The sequence below is a fragment of the Lissotriton helveticus genome, chromosome 12, assembly GCF_964261635.1.
Source record: "Lissotriton helveticus chromosome 12, aLisHel1.1, whole genome shotgun sequence".
NCBI lineage: Eukaryota > Metazoa > Chordata > Amphibia > Caudata > Salamandridae > Lissotriton > Lissotriton helveticus.
The window spans coordinates 144,052,821-144,078,871 of NC_136073.1; the positions used below are offsets into that span (position 1 = coordinate 144,052,821).

The 26,051-nt window shown below is 40.6% G+C and overlaps 1 protein-coding gene across 2 annotated transcripts in view; it reads right to left on the minus strand.

The window, feature by feature from the left end:
* Positions 1 to 25,793, minus strand: part of LOC144798489 (hydroperoxide isomerase ALOXE3-like) — a 228,390-nt gene extending 202,597 nt beyond the window's left edge. For both annotated transcript variants that reach the window (XM_078669390.1, XM_078669391.1), the window contains exon 1: positions 25,606 to 25,793. In XM_078669390.1, the coding sequence (XP_078525516.1) occupies positions 25,606 to 25,752 (147 nt within the window). In that variant the 5' untranslated portion in view covers positions 25,753 to 25,793. The remainder of the gene's footprint in view (positions 1 to 25,605) is intronic.
* Between the last annotated feature and the right edge of the window lie 258 nt (positions 25,794 to 26,051).

A 26,051-nucleotide genomic window follows, 5' to 3' on the forward strand; every position in this document is an offset into this window, starting at 1 on the left:
TGTTTACATGCTTCCTCGATTTCTCAATTTGTGGACAAAATTGGTTCGACCACCTCCATTTCTGTCTTTGGCATATATTTGAATATACCAAGGCAGTCTGAGGAAAAAGTGCCATCAATTGCTCAAAGGTGTCCTTTAAAAGCATTTCCAGACCTACCCCAGTCAAAGTGCCCAAATCATTACCTCCACAGTGCACAATTAACAGGTCAGGTTTTGGCAAATGCATAAAGGTTTTCACCAATGGTATCAATTGGTGACATTTTAATCCTCTGTGGCCAAACCACTTAATTTCCACATCTTGTAAATTGAGGTTAGGTAAATTCCTGTTTTCAGCGTACCTTTGAGCCCAATAGATGTAGCTATGTCCAACAATCCAGACAGAAAACATGGCGAGAGAAGGTTCTCCTGCAGTCAGATGAAGTGTGGCAATGAAATGGCAGTTGAAAAAATGAGAGTGTAAAATGAAAAAAACTGAGGAGTTTCTGTGTTAATGAAGCAGTAAGAGTGATTGGTGGATTTTGATTGCTGAAAACAGAAAGTTAGTGTGCATGGATGAGTTCGTTGAAAGATGTATTTTGAGTGGCGAAGAAAAAATCATTAAATGAAAGAATGCTCTGGATATGCAGGTGCACTGAGAGTTCAGAGTTCAATTGCAACATTGTTGTGTGAGAGGTCTTGCAAGAGGTGGTTGCTATGCAGAAAAAGCAGAGAGGGGGCAGAGGGGGGAAGGGTTTTGCTTTGAAAAAAAGTGAGGGAAGAGTTTTGATTGGGTGATATGAGAGATCTGTGTGAGGAATTACAGCATTTCTGTGCTTTTGATAGCTGCAGACTCTGGAGTGCATACCTTTTGCTCTGCTGAAGACAAATTGGTGTGTTTCTGAGACTGTTTTGAAACTCAAAGTATTTGCTAAGGTGAGAAAAAATTTCTTTAATTTAGATAGAAAATAGTGTGCTTTAAGGAGAAAATTATGAAGAAAGTTGTGTTTTTCAAATGTTGCTTTGTCTCAAGTGTTTCACAAATAGATTTTGTTTCTTTGAGAAATTGTAATTGGAGAAAATGTGAAGTATTAGTACTGACAGGGCTTTTATGTGCATAGGAGTTGTGGAGTGTTTTCAAATTATGACTTGTAAATCGTTTTTGAGAAAAAGCAATGGTTTTAATATTGATGAGAAGGACATAATGGTGTCTGCTTCTTTATAAGGTAATTGAGAGTCTCTGATGTTATTTTTCCCATTTCAATGTAAGAGGTTTGTCTGTGGAGCAAATTGCTTGTAAATATGCTCCCACCTGTGCATGGCAAATTTAGATTTTGAAAGTTTCCGTTACATAGGCATGTTAAAGGTGACTGAAATATGCTGCAAAGGCAATCAAAAAATGCTTTTATGTGTCTTAAGGACATTTTAAGTCATTTCCCCATGTGCAGTGTTTTCAAATTATGAGTTGAAAATCGTTTTTGAGGTAAAGGAATGTTTTCAAAATTTATGTGCGCCATATGACCCCAAATTTCTTTTTCAGGGGTGCAGCAGGGTGTTCTTGAGACACCCCTGCACCGTCGGAAAAATTTGTAATTTGCGATGAGGTAATTGCTAATCGCAAATTGCACCTTCATTCCTATGGGCCTCCTGCTGCATGGAAATGAATGGGTAATCTTGCTGAAATGCAAAGTCGAATCTGTATTTAAAAGGGTCTGCACCTCTGTACGGGTGTTCGCTATGTGAAGCACGAAAGTTTCACGGGCCGAACTCAAGGCCACCTCTCTCTGAGACAAAAGAGCTCTTATTCTTGCCATGCCGTTGAAATGTGCTCCCAAGGTTGGTATTTGTGGCCAGATTGAAAACTCCCTATGTTCATGTGTGGGAGGAAATAGAACATTTCTGCAGCAAATAACCCGTTCATTTACTGTTACGATAAAATGAATACTTTTAATTAACCCAGAACAATCTTCATTATTGAGCATCAAATAACTACCATTTTCCAAGAACTTGAACGTGGGGATGATAGCAGGAACTGGTGTGCCTTGCAACACGCAAGCCATATTTGGTCGGTGTTTGTTGCATGAACCGTGTAACTGTATGTGCCTACACATTAGTGAATGATCTGGCGTCTCAGTGCATTCCTCTCCATTCAGATAAAGTTCTTGATCATCTTTGAAAATCTGTATGTGTATGGAAGCGACCAGACCTCATGAAGAAAACCACTACCTAAAGGTTAATAACGACCTATTGGTATATATTTCATACAATTTGAAAACTTATATAAAGCAAAAGGCAGCGTTATTAAACCGTGGATAAGGCACGTTGCCAAAGCAGTCGACCTTTTGGATTTATACTGGAAATGTTAAAGGAAGAATTACGGAGTAGGGCCTGTAAATCTTTAATGGACAACGAGTAAAATTACTCCAACCATCATATTCCTCTAACTCCGTGATAGTAGGGGTGTTTAATTTTTTAGAAGTAGCCAATCCAAAGCATTTGGTCTGGGAAATTGTTTCATTCACAAACAACATATGATTTGGGATGAGACATGCACGGTGGAAAGCCTCAGTGCCTTGTACCTGCCAGGTTCGTGAACCCCAAACTGATGTAGATCCTGGATATTTTTACTCTGTGTTACGTTAGCATGGGCTCATTACTGGTTTAAACGCCATTTTTCCTTTTTTGTAACTTCTGCACACGATACTTAGTTGTTGCTTTAGCTTTCAGCCTACCTGCGTCAAGATCTATGCCTGCTTCAAGCAGGCGCAGGGTTTTGATGTAGCTTTGTCCTATCTGATTGTAAATGCGACACACCGTGGGTGGCAGAGCAGTGGTGCACGTTAACTGGTGCATCCCTGGGGATGTGCTAGTTAATATAAATCTGCCCCTTTACATTTAATTATGTGCAGGGGACACAGAGTAGGTGAGGTTTATCCAAGGTTAAGAAGAGATGAGTCTTGTTCAGTGAAAAATTGGAGATAGGCTTCAGTATATTATATACTTAAGTAGTGTGTTAAGTTTTTGATGACTGTTATTAATTTACTGTTGGGTAATAGTGGTTAATAACATTTTTTATTATATTTTACCACAGATTCAACTGCAGATTATTTCAAGATTTTAGGATGCCTAGCAAAGAAAGAGTAAGAAAGGCTGCAAAACGTCAAAGACAGCAGGACCATGGAATAATGCAGCAGTCCTCTAACAAAAAGATTTGTCAAGTCACCAAGAAAGCACCGGGTAAGAGTCGAAAAACAGTCATAAGAAATATGTGTAGTAAAAAAAATATTACTACAGAAAATGTTTCAGTCCAGAGAAGGAGAAAGAATTCAAATGGTAAGGAAAGGCCAATGAGAAATGTTACTGCTAGAGTAAGAGATAACTCTATGCATGAAAGTAGAAGGAAACAAGAGTTTAGGGATATTCGTAAACGAATGTTCCGCAACAGGATAATTGGGAATTTGTTAAAAAATATTAAGAAAGGTCAGCAGAAAGTGGTTTTTTATAAGAGAAAAAAAATAGTTGAGAAAGTTATTGATCAGGCATTTGAAATTAAACGTAAGTTATTTATTTTGACAATCAATAGAATTAGGAAGCTAAACAAGGTAATTTATGATTTCAAAAGAAATAGTAGATGGAAGAGAATAGTTAATCGTAGTAATTTTTGTGAAGTTTTTTCTGGAGAATGGATGCATAGTTCAAGCTCTGAGGCATTTTTTAATGAGGAGAGCTATTTCCAGGATAATGATTTGGTGCATGCAGTTGACACCAGTGGTCGAGCTTATGAAGTGAAAGATGGTTGTCCAGTTGAACAAGAAAAACTTGTGAGAACAGAGATAGAAGAGGTGTTAGGTAATGAGGTTTTAGGGAGACGTCCTAAGGGTCCTGTGTACACCCGGAAGTGTAGTAGTATTTGCAGTGTACGACAGGATTCCATCAATTTGCTTTGTGATTTTATACGGTCATTTAGTAAGAACAGTTTGAAGCAGAAAATGAAGTTGTTGCAAGAATTAGATCCTTGCAGAGTGAGAGAAGTGATAGGTTTGCATGGTCATTCACTGGCTTGTCTTTCCAGGAGAGTATGCCAGAGTGTTTTTCATCATTTCAGGATGCTAGCAGTGCATCATAATAAAGTGAGGAAATTAGTTAGAATGTTGTATTATGCTAAGAGTCCAGCAATTATGCTTAAACAATTATGCGCTGCTCTTTTGCATGGTTCTGAAATAGATGTGAAGAATATATGTGAAGAAATTGAGTTTTGTTACTTTGGAAGTAAAGAGGAGAATGTTGAAATTGACCAAGAAGAAGAGAGTAATGTGGAAGATAGTGTACAGGTTTCCAGTACAGATAATTTCCAGAGGGAAATTGCGACGTTTGAGGTGAAATCAAGTGAGAGGCCAAATTTCACTTGTGTGTGTTGTCGACGCACTTATTATAAGAATCAGACTAAGTTAGTGGATTTATATGGAAAAAGTGAAAGGGAAAATAATAGTGAATGGAAGGATTTTACAACATACTTGATGGTAGAAAATTGTTTTGATTTGGGATTGGATCAACGTGTGTGTACTTATTGTTGTAACAAATTAAATCAAAACCAGATGCCTGCTAGAGCAGTTCATAATAATCTGGAATTGGTTGAGATTCCTTCTGAATTGAAGGATTTAAATACTTATGAATCTATTTTGATTCAAAGTATCCATCCCTTTCAGGCTATTGTAAGAATGGAGCCAAAGACAGGGAAATTGCCTCCATCAGATTTACAGAGAGGATTAAAGGGAAGAGTTGTTTATTTGCCTCTAGATTTGAAGAAAAACATTAACACAATTGGAGTAGAAAAAGTGGAAGAGGAACCTCTTGTTATCTTAGTTAATGGGGTTCCGACAAAGAATAAGAAAATATGGCAAGATTTAGTAGATGTTAGGAAAGTCAAAAGGGCAACATTGTATTTGAAAAAATATAATAAGTACTATAAAAATGTATATGTTGCAGAAGAGGAAGTAAGTGAGGAAGAGGATAACGATTTGTGTGCTGGTCAAATTGAGAAAGTAGAACCCTGTACTAGTGAAGAAATATATGAACATTATAGTGTTCATCCTTTGCATTCCAAGGAAGTCATGGGGAATGCTATTGAGTTGTTTCAAATGAAACAAGCGAAAGGGAGTCCCATTAGTGTTTGGGAGGAAAGTTTGGAAGCTCGGTGTTTCCCACAGCTTTTTCCAACAGGTCAGGGAGGAAGATATGATGAGCGACCTCATCAAATTCCTGCTTCTGAATACCGGACTTTGCGATTGTATGCAGGAGATCCTAGGTTTCGACAATGCATTCCTTATTTGTTTCATCTCCTGTTTGAAAGCGATCTGTCTGGACTGTCATATGCAGTGAACCACATCTTGAAAAGTGGTATACACATGCAAAACATCTCGGCAAGTGACTTTATGGATAAAGTCAATGTCCAAGACAGTATTTTGGATTCTCACCTGATTAATCTCATGGCGTGTCAGCGTGGTACTAATGAGTACTGGTACCGTCGTCATGGTGATTTAAAATGTATGCTAAGGAACTTAGGAACTCCCACATGGTTCCTCACTTTGAGCTGTGCTGAGTATGGCTGGGAAGACTTACTTGAATTTCTACGAGAGGCAAATGCTAACGTAGAAAACATCGAATTCAAGACACCCGGAGAACTGTGCTCTTTGGATCCAGTCAATGTATGTAGGTACTTCAATCATAGATTTGAAGGTATGATGTCTTTCATCATGAATAAGAAGAATCCACCTCTTGGAGAGGTGTTGGATTTCTTCTGGAGGAAGGAGTACCAAGCAAGAGGTGCCCCTCATATACATATGTTGCTGTGGATCAAGGATGCACCTAAATTTGGAACGGATGCAGACGACTCAGTGATGAGTTTCATAGAACAGTATTCTACGTGTGCTGTTCCAAACGCAAAGGAGAAAAAAAGCCTAAGAGAAAAAGTTCTACGTTTCCAAAGCCATCGATGTGGAAAGTACTGTCGTCGTAAATTCCGGAACAAAGACAAGTTCTACACCAAATGTCGTTTCGGCTTTCCACGATCGGTGATTTCTAAAGGAAGAGTGAACAGTTTGATGTCTTCGCTGCGACATAATGTGATGAAGAAATCACCTAAAAACACATACAATTTGAAGAGGAACGAAGAGTCTAAGTACATTAACGACTACAACCCGGTGATTTTGTCCATGTGGAATGCTAACATGGATATACAGTTTGTGGCTGATAACTGTATGGCTGTGGCTCGGTATGTGACATCTTACATCACCAAAAAAGAGAAGACAGAATTGAAGGATATGTGGGAGGACATTTCCCATGAAAAGAGCCTCAGCAAGAAGTTGTACAGTTTCAGTCTGAAGATGTTGTCGCATCGAGAAATCGGAGCTTACGAATGTTCTGACCGGTTGTCTTCAGCAAGTCTCTATGCCAAGTCCAGGAGTATCGTTTGGGCGAGTGTTGGTCTTGCTGCAACGCGTAATCGAGTTCTGAAACCTGTGCGGGAAATTGAGTATTTGGCGGAAAAGGAGCCAAACAGTACCGACATTTTGAAGAGCAACATGTTGGATACATATTATCCAAATCGAAGCAGTCACCTCGAGAATGTTTGTCTGTATGAGGTTCTGCAAAATTACATATTCAAGAGGAACATCAAAGAAGATACTGAGAAAGGAGTGTATGCTGTAATAGGAAGTGAGGGATGTCTGGTCAAGCAAAGAAAATGCCACTTGATAAACCATCGAAAATTGAGTGGCGAATCTCCTGAAAAAAAGGAGTTTTTCTATTTAGCACTTTTGCAACTTTTTAAGCCTTGGCGTGCAGAAGAGGAACTGCTTGGAGATTTCCTTTGTTACGAAGACTCATTCAATGCTGCCAAGGAGACCATAGAATGTCCTGCTTTTCCTAAATATGTAGAAATGTTGAATGTGGAAATTGAGCAGGAAGCAACGATTGCAGCCGAGATTGCCAGAGACAGTTCTCAGGACAGTCAGAGTTCTGCTTCATTGAGTCAGGATCCACTAGGAGGACCTCTTATCGAAAATGAAGCTGCCACTGCTATGAATGAAGTGGAAAGAGCCATGGCACATGCTCAGGAGGATGCGGTTAACTTAGAAGAGTTGGAAAGACAACTCAACGTTGAGCAGAGGAAAATATATGACGAACTTACCATGCAAATTGATCATGGATTAAGTCATGACAAGAAAGAGTGCTCATGTACGTCGTTGAAGCCTGTCCGACTGTACGTGAGTGGAGAAGCGGTAACTGGAAAAAGTTTCCTTATTAAAGCAATTTCATGTTATTTGCAGGAAAGGACAGAGTCATCGCTGTCTTGTGTTGTCACCGCTCCAACTGGACTGGCAGCACATAACATTAAAGGGATTACTTTACATCGTTTACTGATGCTGCCAGTGGAGCATGACAACAAATTAGAATATCACAAGCTATCTGGAGATGCTTGTTTTGAAGTTTCAAGAGTCTTGAGGAAAATGAAACTTCTTATCATTGACGAAGTAAGCATGGTTTCCAATGTCTTGCTTGCCTTTGTGCATTTGAGAATGCAAGAAGTTCTCAAAACAGAGTATGATGTGTTATTTGGTGGCAAACACATCATTGTTTTCGGAGATCTTCTGCAGCTGACACCAGTGAAAGGGCAACCTGTGTTCAAAATGCTCACGCATGAAGATACCAGGAAGTGCTTAGGGAGTATTGGCAACGTCAATATATGGTTAAACTTCAATTATGCTGAACTGCATGAAAATATGCGTCAGGCAAAGGATGAAGTTTACAAGACTATTCTACAAGATGTTAGAATTGGAAAAGTGACCGAGCATGGGAAAGAAGCTTTACATGCACGATTACTGACAAATTTATATCCAGACGAAGATGTTGTGCCTGAGAATATTTTTCAGAAAGTTACTGAGAAAAAATCTGGAATATGTTTGATGCCAACTCTTGCAGAATGTGCCAAATTCAACAACAAAATGTTGCATTTAGAAAAGCAAGAGATTGTGAAATTGGAAGCTATTGACAGAGTAGAGCATATGGGATCAACAATTATTTTGTCTGAGAATCTGAAAACAAAATTGGATTCATTAGAGAAGAGTATATCTAAAACTGCGGGTTTTGAAAAGACTCTGAATGTGTGCTTGAACTGCCGTATAATTTTAAGAAGGAATTTACATGTTGAAAGAGGTCTGGTAAATGGATCAATGGGTAATGTTGTTGATTTTGTGAAATACAGAAATAGAGATGGAATTGAATTTTTAAAAATTAAATTTGATGGCATTGAGGAAGTACAGCTAATTGCTCGTTGTTCTGCTAGATTTTTGCTTGTAAAAGACTTATATGTTCGTCGTAAGCAGTTTCCTGTTTGCTTGGCATATGCGGTGACAATCCATAAATCGCAAGGTTTAAGTGTAGACTGTGCATTGGTGAATATTGGCAGTTCTGTGTTCAAGGAGGGTATGGCATATGTGGCATTGTCACGAGTTAGGACTTTATCGGGATTGTACTTGATTGAGTGTGATGTCACAAACATTTGTGCGGATCTAGATTGTGTTAAGGAATACAATAGGTTGAGAAGAGAGTATGCGCCACATTTGCCTCAGTATCCTTTGTTTGAGAAACGTGTGGTAGGCCGGAAACGAAGAAATGTGACCAATACTGGGGAGGTTGTAGCAAAAAGACGAAAAGTCGATGAACCTGAAATTATAAGCAGAAACAAAAAGGATTCTGTTGAAGATGTTGTTGGTTTTCAATTTGAAAACAGTTCTGGTGTCAACTGCTATGCTAATGTAGTGATTAATGTTTTGTTTTCTCTACAAAATGTAAAAGAAGAGATTGTGGTCAATTCTGATCAAAGATTTTGCAGTTTGTTAAATTCTGTGTTAGAGAAATGTAGCACTGATAGAACAAACATAGAAAGTGTGTCTGAAATTCGAAATCTGTTAGACAGATGTTCAGGCCAAACACAATTCTCTCAAAATAGTCAGCAAGATTGTCAGGAGTTTTTAATGTATATGCTTGATGTATTGTATGCTGAAGGTGTAGATGTAGATCATCTGTTTGGGCTTTCTTATCAATGGCAGCATGACTGCGAGAACTGTAGGGTATCAAGTAGTACTAGTGTAGACTCAGAAAGATTTATATATTTAACTTTGCCAGACAGTAAATCAGTCTCTTTTAATAAGCTAGTAAAAGCAGCTGATCACAATATGGAGTGTAGGCAATGTAAATCTGAAATGATGTCCACATTATTTATACGAACATATGGCCAGTATGTCATTTTAATGTTCCAACGATGTAGGCCTGATGGAACAAAATTGACAACTTTAATTAAAAATTTTGTGGCTTCACAGTTGTCAATATCAGGAAGGACTTTTGTAACTGTAGCAATTATATATCATGATGGTTCTTCAATAACATCAGGACATTATACAGCTTATTTAAAGTGTAGAAATGGCTGGTCATTCTGCAATGATTCTGTTTTAATTTTCACAAAAAAATTGCCATATGACCTTAAAAACTCTTACCTGGTGTTTTTAAAACCAAAATTTTAGGGAAAGAATCTCGGGATGTGCTCTGAGGAATTTCAAGAAGTTCTCATGGCTCCTACACTATTTGGCCTTGAAGATAAGTGTAGTACAGAGACATAACTTTTTACCATAACACTGGACGTTATTGAGAAATATGTGCACTTTGAATGAGTTCAGAAAAACTATTTCTTTTTATAAGCTAATTGAAGCAGCGAATCAAAACATGGAGTAGAGGGAATGTAAGTCTGCAATGCTGTCTACTGTTTTACATTGCTTTGTGATTAAAAGTGATGTAGAGAATTAAATAATTGTACTAGTCATAAAGGTAGTGTAAGTCTGCTTCATAGTAAGCAGTATCAGTGTGATAGGAAATGTAGAACATGATTGAGCAAGAAGGGGAAGATATTACTAGTCCAGGATTGTGTAAATGATCTTCAACATTTTAATTCTGAAAGTTGTGGAAATGCGAAAAGACGGGATTGGCTAACAAGAAATCCAAGAGTTATACATGGCTCTGACAAGATTTGGCCTTGTGGAATCTTGTGGTAGAGAGCAAGAAGTCATTTATTGTATGTAACATGTTTTTGAAAACGATGGAGGTTTTCTTTCAGAAAGTGGCGGGTTGAAAGTAATAACAGCACAACAGAGTGTAAGCTGTTCATAGGACATCCTTGGCCGTCATGGAAAGTAAGTTAACTTTAAGGAGTTCTGAATTCTGATTTCTAATGTTGTATGGGTTTTTTAAACACAATCATTTTGATTGTGTTTTTTTTCCCCCGCTGTTATATGATGAATACCTTCAAGTCACTGTTTTAGTGAAATTTGATACATTCTGAGAACAGCAAAAATAAACCATTTAACATGTATAATTAATTCTGTTCTGTTTGCATTTATGATGTACATGTAGAACTGTGTAGGAGGCATGGAGAAGGTGAGGCTTCTGTAAGTGTCAAAGTTGTTGCATACAGTGCTCATATTCTACGTAGTCTTTTATATTTCATTACTTTCACTGTTTCTGACTGATCTAAAAATTTTTTTTTTAAAAGAACAGTAAGTATAAGGGAAGGAAACAGACAGTTATGTTAAAAGAAACACAGCTATAGGGAATAAACTAGGGATACTGTTACCCGCAATCCTCTGCTGATGATGTCACTGAGCATGTCATGAATGATGTAATATGTGACATCATCAGCAGTGGATTACGGGTAATAGTATCTCTAGTTTACTCCCTTATAGCTGTCTTTCTTTTAACATAAGTGTCTGTTTCCTTCCCTTATACTTACTGTTCTTTTTTAAAAAAAAATTTTTTGGGTTCGCTTCCGGTTCGCGTACCGGGGAGCGAACTGGGAAGCGAACTAAGAGAAATAGAGGTTGGCACAGTTGCAAATATTGTACCAATTTTTTAATAACGGGGAGGTAGTTCTGAAAAGAACTTTTTTTTAAATTGTTTTTGTTGTTTTATATTTTTTTTATTTTTTTTATGAACATTTTTTTACTTTTTTTGAATTTTTCTGAACAGTTTTATATTTTTTTTGTTTTTTTTTCGGAGGGGGCAACGAAAACGATTCATTGTAAAGGGCTCAACAGGAGCAAGAAAACAAAAAAAAAGAATTTATTGTTTGGGGAGTTTCGGACAAACATGAGCATGATTGTCAATAGCTCTGTTGATCAGAGTGATGCTACTTTCTGCGTAGCAAATGAATCCACTGCAATGTACGCAGACTTGTTTTACTTCACGAAATCTCGTTTGTATATTTGGCACCATCTCCCTGCCCTCTGGTCCCGTTACTTCCGGTACAACAGATCTTCTGGCCATAATAGGGAGATTATCTAGGTCGTCCTGTTCCTCTTCTTCCTCTTCTTGCTGAATTATAACTTTAGCAGGTGGTCCACTCTTCCTTGGATGTGGTGGAGGTGGTGGGGAAGCACCAGCTGAAGCTAGTAAAGAAGCCATTGCTCACTGGTAACAAAGGGTCTTTCTCTCACAATGATGAAAGTCAGAGTGAGGAAAGAAGGAGGGATTTTCACCATTTGGGAAAAAAAATAGTTCTCAACCAATGAAAAGTGTTCATTTTAGATCATATGACCTAGTCTTACATCATTAGGAAACCGAAAGTGAAATGAACCAATGAAAAGTGTTATTACCAAGTCACATGACCTGCTGTGTGTATGTTACGCGCTTTGCAGGGCCTCCCGGTTTGCTTCCAGAAACCTGTGCTTTGCGACTCGGTAAGCGTACGAGTTCGCTAACGTAGCACGTCATATGACGTATCACGCGACAACGCGAAACGTCATGCGGACGGGAGGCGTCACGATGTTGTTTTCTAACGCGGCAGTTGCGGTAAAGAAACGTTTACCGGCTCGCGGTCTATTTCGCGGCATCAAGGTCAGCTAACGGGAAGCTTCCCGATTCGCGAAGCGGGAACGAAGAAAAAAAAATATTAAAAAAAAAAGTTATTAATAAACATATAAAATATATTTTTGGATTTAAAGAAGAATACATTTTACAGCTACAGATATTAGCTGTTAAAAAACCAATGAAATTCACTGAAAAAACCATAGGTTATAGACCATATATAGTTAGGAATTAGCATTTACAAAACCTTGAAAATTCACTGAAAAAACCATAGGTTATAGACCATATATAGTTAGGAATTAGCATTTAAAAAACCTTATTTTACTCACACAAAACCATTGAAATTCCATATATAGTTAGTTGCACTAACTATATATCGCGCACCCGCAATCCACTGCTGATCATGTCACATATTACATCATTCATGACATGGTCAGTGACATCACTGATGACATCACTGATGACATCTCAAATGACATCACTGATGACATCTCACTTGACATCAATGATCACATCACTGATGATATCATTCATGTGATAATACAATGCATCTCCTCACACTCTAATATAACCTCCGTTACACCCAGTGTTAAATAGAGAGTATCATTTTTGAAACCATTGACACACCAATACTAGTTACTACATACGCACTCACTGATTCCTATGTCTGCACACACATTCACTCATACAATCATTCATACATACAATCACTCATCTTTACAACACTATCATATGCACTCATACACCTATACAGACACTCACACTCTGCCACTCATCCATGGAGTTACTCACACACCTAGTCAGTCCTGAAAAGAATCAATCACACTTCCATTTTCTCATCTATACAGTTAAACACAGAACACCTTACATTTTTGAAACATATACTAACACATAGTTACTCTCTTATAGAATCACTGATACAAGTACACATTGATCTGCACAGAGTCACACATCTCCCAGCCAGCCATACACACACTCAGTCTCCCATACAAATACTTGTGCAACCAATCAATAACCCATATAGCTACTTATATAGCTACTGATTAACACGTGCAGCAGCTTGCACAACAACAGACATAGTGATACACACTTTTAGACAGTTTAGTCACTAACCCGTGCATTCAGTAAGACGCATTTAATCACTCACTCATACAGTCAATCACGCACCTACTAAAACCTTTATTCAGACACTTATACATCCACTCATTCTTCAATATGTAAAACATATTTAAACTTTACAGAAACACATAATCACTGGATGTTGTCATCAGTGATGTCATCAGTGATGTCACTGACCATGTCATGAATGATGTAATATGTGACATGATCAGCAGTGGATTGCGGGTGCGCGATATATAGTTAGTGCAACTAACTATATATGGAATTTCAATGGTTTTGTGTGAGTAAAATAAGGTTTTTTAAATGCTAATTCCTAACTATATATGGTCTATAACCTATGGTTTTTTCAGTGAATTTTCAAGGTTTTGTAAATGCTAATTCCTAACTATATATGGTCTATAACCTATGGTTTTTTCAGTGAATATATATATATGTATGTATGTATATATATATATTTTGGAAAATTACACGCAAATTCCTCAACCGGCGCCAAAGTTATTCCCAATAGAATGTTGCGGATTTCCTATGGTAGCTAGGTCCTAACTATATATACCTACTGGCTATATATATATGTATGTATGTATGTATGTATGTATGTATATATATATATATATATATATATATATATATATATATATATATATATATATATATATATATATATATATATATATATACATACATTAGGGAAGGGGAAGTTCTATTAAAACATAGGTGGCTTTAATAATTTGCCACCTGATTCCTCCAGGTTAAATTATTGGATATAGTCATCCCAAGGAAATTGCAAGTGTTTACAACTTCTTGGTAAAAACTTTTCTGATTACATCTAAAAATGGCAATATGAAGGTAAGTCTTAAGATCACTCCTGCTCCCCTTTTTGTAAAGCGGAATGATGAGATTCCACTTCCATGAATTTGGTTTTTTCAGATATATTGCCCAAGAACTGGGACAGGATTGTAGTCCAGCGTGGTATCATCAGGACCTGGCGTTCTGGATTTTTTCAACTCAATAATTTCATCATGTCTTGGAGTTGGCACCTTTCTTAAACACTCATTACAGCTTAGGCATTCTTTGATATTCTCGTTTGATTCATGCCCTGTACTCCATATTCACGGCCTCCTGCTTCGCTTTATTCGGCTTACGGGCATGTGTGTTTTATCATATGTACTTTAGCTTTTTAGGTTTTTAATTTGATGGTATTTTATTGTATTTTATGATGAGTATGCTTTTATGGTTTGTTACATAAATCAAAAAAGCTGGTGAATTGATTGAGCTCAATTATTTTAATAATTTATTCTGTTGACAAGTCTTCCCAAAAAGTAAATGTGGGATAATTAATTTCTAAAGAAAGATAAAGATGATCAGAAATGTCATCCAACTTCTATTGGATTTGGCCCTTTCTGCCAGTAATCCACAACCTTTTCCCTTTACCCTACTGTTTACTGACTCCATTGTTGTTGCCTTTCAGGACTCTGTGCACTTTACCACTGCTAACCAGTGCTAATTTGGTTGTGCTCTCTCTTCTAAACATGGTGACATTCTGCTACACCCAATTGGCACATTTAATTTACTTGTACAACTGTACTAGAGACTTATTACATATACCCAGAAGCTAGAAGCTGTAAATTAAATGTTACTAGTGGGTCTGCAGCACTGATTGTGCCACACACTTAAGTAGCTTTTAAACATGTCTCAGGACTGCTATTGCAGCCTGTGTGTGCAGTTTATAACTGTAATTTCGACCTGACAAGCCAAACCCCCTTTCTAATACACATATAACTCACCTCTAAGGTAGGGCCTCCACAACCCAGAGGGCAGGGTGCAGTGTATTTAAAATGTTGGATATGTACTTTCAAGTTTTACATGTCCTGGTAGTGAGAAATTCCTAAATTAGTTTTTCACTACCGTGAGGCCTACATCTCTATAGTAGAACACTGGGTTTCCTTATTGCATTTAATAAGTGGTAACAATTGATTTGGAACTTGTACGCATTTCTGGTGCCTGAGAAATTGTGATTAAAAATCCGCTTTAGTGGTAAAGTCGGATTTTAAGGTACAATTTTCAAAGGCCACTATTAGAAAGTTGGTATTTTGCTGCCCTATATAGTGACTGTAGCCTGTTCCTTGGTCACATGACTAGGTGTAGCTGAAGCTGGACTTTGTTTTTTCCTCCCAAGGAGCCGCATAATAAAGCGATTAGGAGATATTGGCTGGGCCAATTAACTGGCATGATGGGGGAGCAGAGTTGGGCACAGCCCCATTGGCAACTGAATAGGCTGTGCCCGGCATTCACACAAAGGACGTGTCACCACTGCATTGTTCATGTAGCAAACTTGTGGCCATGGCTGTGGAGTCAGGACACTTCAAGGACTTCCAAAGGAAATATTTAGAAACGTCTCCTACTTCGAAGATGACACCAGGTATTTCAATAGGACCCACAAACCCACTCTTCAAAACACCTCTGGACCTGTGGCTACTGCAGAAGGATTGCTGTGCTGCTCAGCTGTCAGATGAATTGCTACCCTTCTGCCCTGCTACTCAGCTGCTTCCTATCTGAGAAGGAAGACTGGACATGTCCCCTTAATCCTTGTTAGGCCTGGGTGGTGAAATTTGCTCCGTTCGCAGAGTTTGCAGAGTTTTCTGCACTTAGCACACTGCGGAGCTCGCGGAGTGCAGGAAACTCCGCTTCGTGATGTGCAGCAGAGTTTTTCCCCGCTCGCGATCGCGAATGGTAAGTTTCGATCACGAGCGGAAAGTTGGTGAGCTGCCTCTCGGTTAGAATTTCTACCCGAGCAGCAGGAATACCAGCACAAACTGCAGTTCGCACTGCACTCGCGGAACTTCACAGAGTTTTTTGTAACTTTGCTGAATTCCGCATAGCAAAACTCTGCGAACTACACCCAGGAATATTCCTTGGCTGAAGTGAATTAAAGGGTCATCTGATTGTATCGTAACTTCGTAGGCCCATTTGTAATTGCTCAGCTGGCCTGCTGTCTGGACCTGCCTAAGCCCTGATAGCTTGTGCTGTAGAGAGTTTGTGATCCCCAAGAGGTGTCCCTCCGGTTATTCACCCTAGGTGTGCAATCAGGTGAGCTCTATGCCAGAGAAAAGGAGAGATGCTAAGGTTTTGGGCTCTTTATGACTGTGAATGCACCTGTTTGTGCCAAGATCTTTCTGCCTGTGCCGCCCACCAATGTGAAGTTCCAATGAACCAACTTCGTGCCACAACAACCACCTGTGACACCCTGCAATGCAAGATCTGCACTTCACACTACATCATCAACAGCCCATGGTGACCACCAATGCAATGCTCCAGAAACGAATGTCTGCAGTGCCTAGCAGGATCTCTGTGCTACAGACATAAGTGCTAAAGACACCTGGGCTACTCTTCACGCTGCATTGATGACCACCTGTGACAGTCCCTGCCCCTCACAGGCCCTTCCACCATTAACATAACTCTTTAGGCTTCACTTTTGAAATTAACTCTTTCAGTGGGACTAACCTGGTGCCTGTGTCCGGCCCAAGCGATATCACAGTTGACCTGAGCTTGTGACTTTCACCAGGTCTCACATGCCAAGACATCCGCGAGTGGCGCTTTGTACTTTTAGGTGCTTTACTTACCTGAAATCTTTAAAATTGCATCTCCCTGGTTCTACTGATTGGATTGTTTTTTTATGACAAATTTCTTAAATGGTACTCTATTGTTCTAAATAGGTGTGGGATTTTTCTTGTGCTTATTTTGGGTCCTTCACAGGACCTCCCTATTGAGGGGGATTAAGCACAATGACCAGGTCTTTCCTTTTGAATTGTCTGTGGAACTGACTGCCCTCTTTTCTTCCTCTTGAAAAGCTGCCTGGTACAGCAGGAGAGAATATGAAGCTGATACTCCCACAACACATCCCATGAGAGTAAAGTGAGTTCACACCTGGATGTCCGCCACAGTGATATGTGCATCAAAACTTTAAAGAGCTGAAGTGGGAAGTCGGTTGTGATTCCCTTATCAGCCTCATCTCACTCCCAAGATGTGCTCAGTCCCTTCCTTGTGATCTATCACTTGAATCCAAGAGCACGCATTTTGAAAGTGTTTAGGGTGAGTCTCTCTCTCCCTTCCTCCAGTGTGTCCTACCCAGCTCACAGGAATGCAGCAATAAACAAATCTGTCTGGGGGAGTCCTCTACTCCATCATGTCTTAGGTGTGAGATAAGGGAATACATAAATCCCATGACCTTAAGAGCCGAGAGTGATCTCCTGGAGAGTTTGCTGTGGTCCTGTAACCTGCTCTTGGGTGCCACATGTCCCTCAGTCAAAGTGGAAATAGGCAGTTGGCGTATGTGGAGTCAAAGCTCCACTCCAGCTAGTGGAATGCCTGTGAAGAAAGTGAAGGCCTTAAGGAAGGTTTGTTCGTCATCAACCAGATAGTTGCTAATAATGTCAGGACATGAGGTACTGTATGTGAAACAGAGCTGTCATTCATGCAGTACAACAAGCACTAAAGGCAGTGATAGACGAGTGCAAGAAAGTGCTAAAATCAAAACACTGCTAGTTTTCTTGGAGGGCTGCTTGCCTGAGGGTTTCCCGAGGGGATCCAGTGTGTTGGCGCAGTTGGAGATTAAACGGTGGAGGTTGCATGCTGAAGCTTTGGCACCTGTGGATGTCAGTGATGGGGTTTTGCTAAGGGAGGTGGTGAGCTGGTCTTTGGTGACCTTGTTCCAGCTTCTGGGAGGATAGCGATGGGCGTGGTGGCATACGAAGGGTTTGCTGAAGAAGAAATGGATGCAGTGGTGGTCGGTCCAATGTGACTCCGAGGTGTGGCTGACAAAGATGTTGTTGCTTGCGTAGAAAAAGGAGTCTAGAGTTTATCCTGCTAAGTGGGTTTGGAGAGGTGACCAGTTGTTTGAGTCCAATAGTGATGTGGTTCTCTAGTAGGGATGATGTGTTGTGGTCATCGAGATTGTCCAGGTGAAAATTGAGGACACCGAGGAGGATGTAGTCCATTGAGGCGAAAGCGTGGTGAGCGATGAAGTTGGCTATGGTTTCACTGAAGGGGGGTGGGTCTGGGAGGTCTGTAGATGAGGGTGCTACAGAGGGTAGCTTTCAGGTTGGTCTGGATCTGGAAGTGGATTTGTTCCATGTCGGGTGGGTGGTGTTGAAGCTGGTTGTGAGGCGGAGGGTGTTTTTGTGTATGATAGCGATGCCTCCTCCTGGCCGGTTGACGCGGTCCTTGTGGATGAGTGGATGATTTTGTAGCCGCCAGGATGGCGTTTTAGATGTCTGGGCATGAGGTGGGGTTCATGCAGGTTTCCATGAAGAAAGTAGCATCTGGGGAAATGGAGTTGAGAAGGACCTAGATCTCCACAGCATTTATTTTCAATGAGCAGGTGCTCAGTAGGATGCAGGTGAGGTGTTCGGGTCCGGCTCTTGAGGGTTGTGTGGTCGGTGGACCCGATGTGCGGAGGCATGAAAAGACACAGTTGCGGCAGGTCAACGGCCTTGGGTGTTCTTTGGTGATGCAAGGTGGCAGGCGGTAGAAGGTCTGGGTATTGAGTGCATAGAGGGTGCTGGCATTGTAGCAGTGGGGGCCGTAGCAAAAATGGTCTGTTGAGGTTCATGCTCGAACGGGCACAGATGGGCTTGCCTTTGGCGCACCGTCAGCACAGCTCCACAGTGGCTGCCATTAAGTAGAGTTGGGGAGGCGGGATGGCTGGTCAGCTGGGAGGTGGGTGGCAGGAAAAAGGCATTTGGAAGGGGCAGGGCTGCTGGGAGCAAGCAGCGGCAAGGGCGTAAGGAGGGAACCGGAGTGAGAGTAAAGTGCAGAAGTGAACAGTAAAAACAAAAGGCAGTGCAAAGAAATACAGAAAAGGCAATACAAGTAAAGAAACAACAGCAATAGAATAAAAATGCCGGGTCTGGTGGCTCAGTGGACAAATGGTTCCACTACAGGGGCCTGTGTTCGACCTCATGGTCACAGGTTCAAATACGGGTGGGTACACTCAGCCTTTCATCCATCTGAGGTCGATAAAGTGAGTACCATTGAGTTGGGAAACAATGAACATCTGTTATTCAGCGCCAGGACACCTACGGGTGAATGTGTTCTTGAGGGCTGTGCTAGGCTGTGCTACAGATGGGACCTCAATGACAGCCTCTTACAAAGTATTTCAGCACCTCATCCAAAGGTTGAAGTGCATAACAAATTCGACTAGGAGCTCTCATCCTAAGTGCTAGAGTGAGAAGGTGACAGAGTTTGGGACATGGCTAAAAAGAACATTACTCTAATGGTCTAACACCTTTAGGTAAATGCATATAAGATTATAAGATAAAATGCGCACACCATAAATGAAAAATAAATGCAACTTAAAGTACCTTGCGGGAAATGTATTATTTTATGTTATGAAAGTTCAGTTGATTAATGTGGTGACTGCAGACATCAGTTTGTGATGCCCGATATTTACAGAACGAAATCCTGCTTGGTATACTGGGGAACAGTGACATGTATGAGTTCCCACCCTGCGACTGAACGCACTGAATATGCATCATTGTTTTAAAATTTTAGAACACAGTACAAAATAGGCTGCAGCAAAATCTGCAGAGATTTAGGGCCATTATTTAGACTTTAGTGGGTGGGATACCCTGTCAAACGAAAGACTGATATCCCATCTGCCATATCACTATAATGCACCTGTAATATGACGGACGGACATTTGTGACAAAGTAGCCTGTGCACCAAGCTCTAGATAAGACTATTAGGGGCTTATTTATAATGGTCCTGCGCCACCAGAGCATCACTTTTTGCGATGCTCCGGTGGTGCTGTGTCCTGTTCCATGCGTGGCTTAATGCATCCTTGTAAATATCTCCCCTTTGATGCTGTTTTCTGCATTAAAGGGGCATGCAATGGGTGTTGCCGGGAGCATTCAGAGCAACAACACCAATGGCTTTTTGACACTGCCCCAGATTTACAAGTAATCGTGAGTCTGAGGCAACGAAGAAAACATATGGCTCCCCAGGGGAGGCGTAAGGGTGGTACAACCAGGAGAACTAATTTTATTTCTCCTAATTTTTTGCTCTTTCTATATTTACTACATTCTGCAGCACACATAGAAGGAATAAAACAACATTAATGATTGTTGTTGTGCAGGAAGGTGTCCCTTCCTGCATAAAAACAATCCTCTCTGCAATGCAGGCACCTTTGCACAAGGTGCAAGGGTATCTGAGTTGGCACACGGCTATTATTTTTGCACCGCTGCAGGGGTGACTACAGGAATGTGCCATATTTTTGTAAATAAGGCGCATTCCTGCACTTAGACAATGACATAGCTTGGTGCAGCAAAATTGCTGGTGGCACCGTGCTACGCCATTGTCTCATAAATGAGGCCCTCCGTGTTTAAGATCAAACAAGCTTTTTAAAAAAATATGTATTTTTAGTAATATGCAATCACACTGTACCTAATGTAGACCTTTATATTTATGCTTTCATTAGAAGGATGTACTACAGAATAGCCAGCTGATAACACATGTACATTACCTCCCAAGCAGAATCACTCTTTAGCACCAGGAAACCTCTAATGACTCCATTGATTAGTCTTACTACTAATGGGCTGGCTCAACTGGGTGACGTACCTCAGAGGCGCGGATATCATTGCGTTGCAGAATTAGCCCTAGAGACAAGCAACCAGAGGGATTTGGAGGTCACTCGACACATACCTAGACTCTTATGAACCCCCTTCAAGCCAGTCCGGCTCCCTCCTCCCCTCACCGCAGGCGGGGTGGGGAGCGAAGCGGAGGTTACCACCACGGGCCGAAGGGACATCGGGGGCTTGCACCACTCCCATCATAGGCCAACTGGTGGGGTGTCAGATTGGTCACGTGCCTAAAACTCCTATTAGTCTCAGTGCCAAAGAACCTCTCTCATATCTCGCTTTCTCCTCTTTCTTTCCTGTTTTCTCTCTTTCTATCAGCCTTTGCCTAATCTTCTCAGCAAGTCAATGTAAGAGGGGATTAGCTAAAACAGATACCTTTCCTTGAAGTATCTGTAATCATTGCATACATACTACCGTTTGGCCAACCCCGTGACAGAATGCTATTGTATTTGTATAAAACTAATAAAATACTTGAAATAAAAATATAAATTAAAAAAAGGAACTAATGGACAGCCTAAGGTGTTTCACTGCAGCTCCACATAAGAGAAGGGTTGCACACCGTTTTTATTTAAACCATAATTAACTTGTTATTTTAAACCAAATCGATTCCTTGAGTGGCGTGCTCACTTTTTTACGTGCCCAGCCCACACTGCACGTGTAAAACATAAACAGCAAAATAGTAGGGTACTCCTTTGACCCCACTTCAGTGGCGACAGCCTCATTTTTCAAAGTGCATTTGCTTCCTTTTTTTTTTCCCATATGAGAAAACATTTGTCATTCTTTTCTTTTTTTCTTATTTTCATCCAATCTTAATCCCAATATACTCGGTTACACAATCATTTTACTTTTGATGATCTGTTCTAGTTCGTATCCTCACGCAAGGCAAAATGCAAATGCTGTCGCCACTGAAGTGGGGTCAAAGGAGTACCCTACTATTTTGCTGTTTCACTGCAGCTACCAATTAGTTCCCCTCATGTCACATTGGTATGTTGCCCATCTCCCTGGATTCACTGTCCCAACCCCACACTTCTAAAGGATTACAATATGGAGAGGCAACAAAGAATGAAAGTCTCTAGAGTCCAAAAACACAGGAAATCCCGAAATCTTTAGATTTACTCTTTATTGTTCTTCTGATGAATGGCATAAAACACAGCAAAACAGCCAACGCGTTTCACTCTTAAATCCCAAGCTTCATCAGGGCTTAAGTCGTAAAGGTGAAATTCAAAGATCATACATTTTCTTTTTCAGTGTGTTGCTACACTCAATATTTTGCAATGAACACCAGATATCGTGACATATATGTGTGGTGTTCGGCATTAAGGTACTAACAACCAGGTCTCGTCAGCCAAAACCATCCCTTACAGCCATATACTGGTTCTGAAACAGCTTTTCCTGATTAACCAGTTGCCCTCATTTAAAGTTCTTTCAAGTAGCAGGCACCCTGGCAAGAAAGGCATATGTCTTCTTTTGCTGTCTCTCCCTTGGCTCACCAGAAGAGAACGCCTCCCTTGCTTTACAGACAGAGGAAGATGAAGGCCAGCATCATCCATTTTAGAATAGGTTTTTTCTTTTTTTAACAGAATGTATGCCAAGTGTAAAAGATTGGGAAGATGGATCCCATTAGAATTTGCTCACCGAGGTCACCGAAAAAGGCAGCTTTGGGTTTTTTCATTACTTCTAGTGCCTTATGGTGCTGTGCTCTCCCTACCTTTTCATCTCACTTGTAAGGTGCACATAAAAGATATGAGCCACAGGTCGGAAATGTGCGGAGTGGAATTCCATTGCGAATAATAAGAAGTTTGGTGTGCTTACATGCAAATTTCTCAGTGTTGAGATCAACAAATTCAATTTTACTGGCTGAAAAATTCAGTAGGTAAAATCAATGTGGGAAAGGCCTACTTAAAGTGGCTGAGGACAGATCAAGACTGATGGAAGGCTCAGTTATCAGATAACCACTTTTACTAATGCACAGCAGGGCTGCTTCACCACATTAATTTCAAAAGATAAAGGTTGCTAGATCCCATCAGAATGTAATAGAGAGGCAGTGATATTGTGTTGTTTTATCATCTGCAAAGCACTTTCTTAACCCTCGAGAAGCTCAAACCACAGAAATGTTCTTTAGTTTTTATTTAATGCTTTGAACCCATTCATATTAGGCACTAATTAAACAAAATAATGATATATTCTATCAGCAGGTTTGATCAAGGACCAATGCCTTCGCCCTCCAAAGCCTGTACACTTTCCTGATCCCAGGTTTTGTTAAATACAGTGTGTTGTGGGTGATGAAGTCCCTGTTGTTCTTCAATATAATTTTCTTCTGACAGATTTCACCAGAAAAAGCCTGTCTTACAGATAACCTATGAGCACACTGAGGTGTATCTCAGGTATATGAAGTCTGAACATAGAAATATGTCTAACTAGAGACATGCTTTTGGTGCCTAAAGCAAACACCTATATGATCAGTTTCTCAGGGTGCATTGTAAGAACGATGAAGAAAATGCTTCAACGCTTCCTTGTGCATTTTTTTCCTGGATGGTATCTATGTCGAGACTGGGCACCAGCACTCCCCTTGCTCAGGCATGGCTGTGTCTTGCCTAGTTATAGTTTGGGAGCAAATGCTTGTGAAACCTTATGCTACTTTTAACAGATCCAGGCTTGGATGGACATGAGAATAAGGGCCTGATTACAATCTTGGCAGAGGGGATACTCTATCATAATCTTGACGAATATCCCGCCCGCCATATTACAAGTTCCATAGGATTTAATGATATTGTAATACGGCGGACGGTATCCGTTACATTTGTGACGGAGTAGCGCTGTCCGCTAAGATCGTAATCAGGCCCTAAGTCTGATATTGGGTATAATAGGTGACTGGTGCAAACGCTCCATTGATTGGAGTATTAGCCGCTCCAACATTGGTTGACCTGTTTGCACCCTCCCACCCCCAAGGTCTATGTTGTATCTCATCTCTCTCTACTTTACCAATCACTAAATCCACGCTTTTGTCATCTCAATAGCTACCCCCTCCCCCACACAGACTGAAATTCTTACTTCAACCCCACTTGTTTTGCCTCAGTTATCTGTGTCAGGTTTTTCTCCACACTTGACCTCAGCATTCTTTGACTCTCTCTACATCTCCAAGCACCTACCCCTATTTCTTTGTGTTTACCTCATGTGTCTTAATGCACCTCTTTCCTACCTGTCTCTCACAACCTCATCTCACTAACGTGCCTACCTCTACATTCCATCCGCCGTCCTGCTCGTTCTTCCTCATCTCTCCAATGTACCCCACAATAAGACTTGAACATGTTGAAATGGAGTATTACATTTAAAACTGTTCTGAACATTGTGCCCCAGAGCTTTACTTGCTCAAGGCCCTCAGTACCCTTAGGATGACTCTGAGGATATCACCTAATCGCAGGCACTTCAGGCATATTTGCAATTAAGTGGCGGAGCATGGCGTTAGCCTCCTTGGCTTAACGCCGCACTCCACCACTTCACAAAAGCAAGGCGGCACCATATTTACAACAATACGGTGCAGCCCTGAGTTTCCCCATGCTCTGGCGCTAAATTTAGCAGCCTCGCACCAACGCAGGCACCCTTGCACCATAGTCCAAGGGTGTCTGAGTTGAGAGGAAGATTGTTTATGTGCAGGAAGGTGTTTCTTCCTGTACATAAATAATCTTTAAATTGAGTTTTGTAACTTTTATGTGTGCTGCTTAATGCAGCACATATTGAAGTTGTAAAATGTCATTTTTTGTATTGTTCATGTGCGGGAAGGAACTGTAAATAGCAAGGACCCCCTGGGTAGTAACAATCTATAGACTCCTAGGGCAGGGTAACAACATATGCGAAAAAATCCTAGGACGTCTAGGTATATAGGTGTACAGATAAGACAGGCCAGTTATCAAGAAGGAACAGTAGGGGAGGATGAACGAAGTTGTATAAAAAGTATATTTTTATTTTGTATATTTAAAAATCATATTAGAAATGACTGGGGGTCAAACCAATATGACGGGTATTAAAATAGCTTTGTCAAAATTCCATACAATAATCATAACGAGTTAACATAAAATTCATAGTACAAAAAATAGAGAAATATATTAACAAAAGCATACAGATAATCACATCAATAATAAAACAAGCATAGTTAACTCGTTATGATTATTGTATGGAATTTTGACAAAGCTATTTTAATACCCGTCATATTGGTTTGACCCCCAGTCATTTCTAATATGATTTTTAAATATACAAAATAAAAATATACTTTTTATACAACTTCTTTCATCCTCCCCTACTGTTCCTTCTTGATAACTGGCCTGTCTTATCTGTACACCTATATACCTAGACGTCCTAGGATTTTTTCGCATATCATGTGCGGGAAGGGACACCTTCCTGCACATAAACACTCAATGACATGTTTTTGCTTCTATGTGTGCTGCACAATGCAGCACACATAGAAACAGAAAAAAATGAGGAGTAAGAAAGCATTTCTACTCATAATTTGGCGCTGTCTCCTATTTACGCCACCCTTGTAAATAGGGGGTAGCATAAAAATGAATGGCGATTGTGGTGGAGCGCCCACCACGACACCCATTGCCCTCCCCTTTCACGCTAAGTATAGTGTGAAAGGGTGCCTTATTTACAAGGCAGCGTTAAGCCACGTTAAGGCCTTGTAAATAAGGTGAAGCCCCAGTCACGTTATGGTAGCGATAGGGGCTTGTAAATATACCCCTTTGTGTGATTGGCACGGTGCACTATGACAAAGACCCTTACATTTAAGAAAAACTGGAGTGGGTCCGTTGTAATAGCACCCATTTCCAGCTTTGGTTCCTAGCGCTTCGAAGCAGCACATTACTCCCCCTAATTAATGAGGATTACAATAAACAATATTTTATAAATTGCACACTGTACTGTCTCCATCCTTCCCTGCGCACGCGCCCAAACCCGTCGGTCTACTTACAGCTCCTGGAAGGAAATCATGGCCAAAGTGATTGAGAAGGCGCTTTTCACCCTGGCCGCGGGACCCCACCAGGGTGATAGAGATGGAGTCCAGGGTCCTGGCATGGAGGGCCGTGCCTGTCACCACTTGTATTTTGTAGGCAGCCATGTCCTCGGGAGCAGCTCTTCGGTACTGGGTGAGAGGGGCTGAATTCCTTGCCTTTGTAAAGAAAGCAGCTGCGCTGGCGTCTTTAAACACACCCGGCCCCTATCCACCCAAGGAGGTGGAATAAAGATCTCTCAGGTAGATGTGGGCGCGGCTGTAAATTAAAAGGCAGAGCCGAGCCATAGGTCGGCATGACTCTCAGAGCCCGACGCAGGGGCTGAGCCTAAAAAAGTGTTGTTTGTTAATCGTGAAAAAAACATGAACATATGATTGACTTTTCAAAGTTCAAAAAAGTGTTTTTT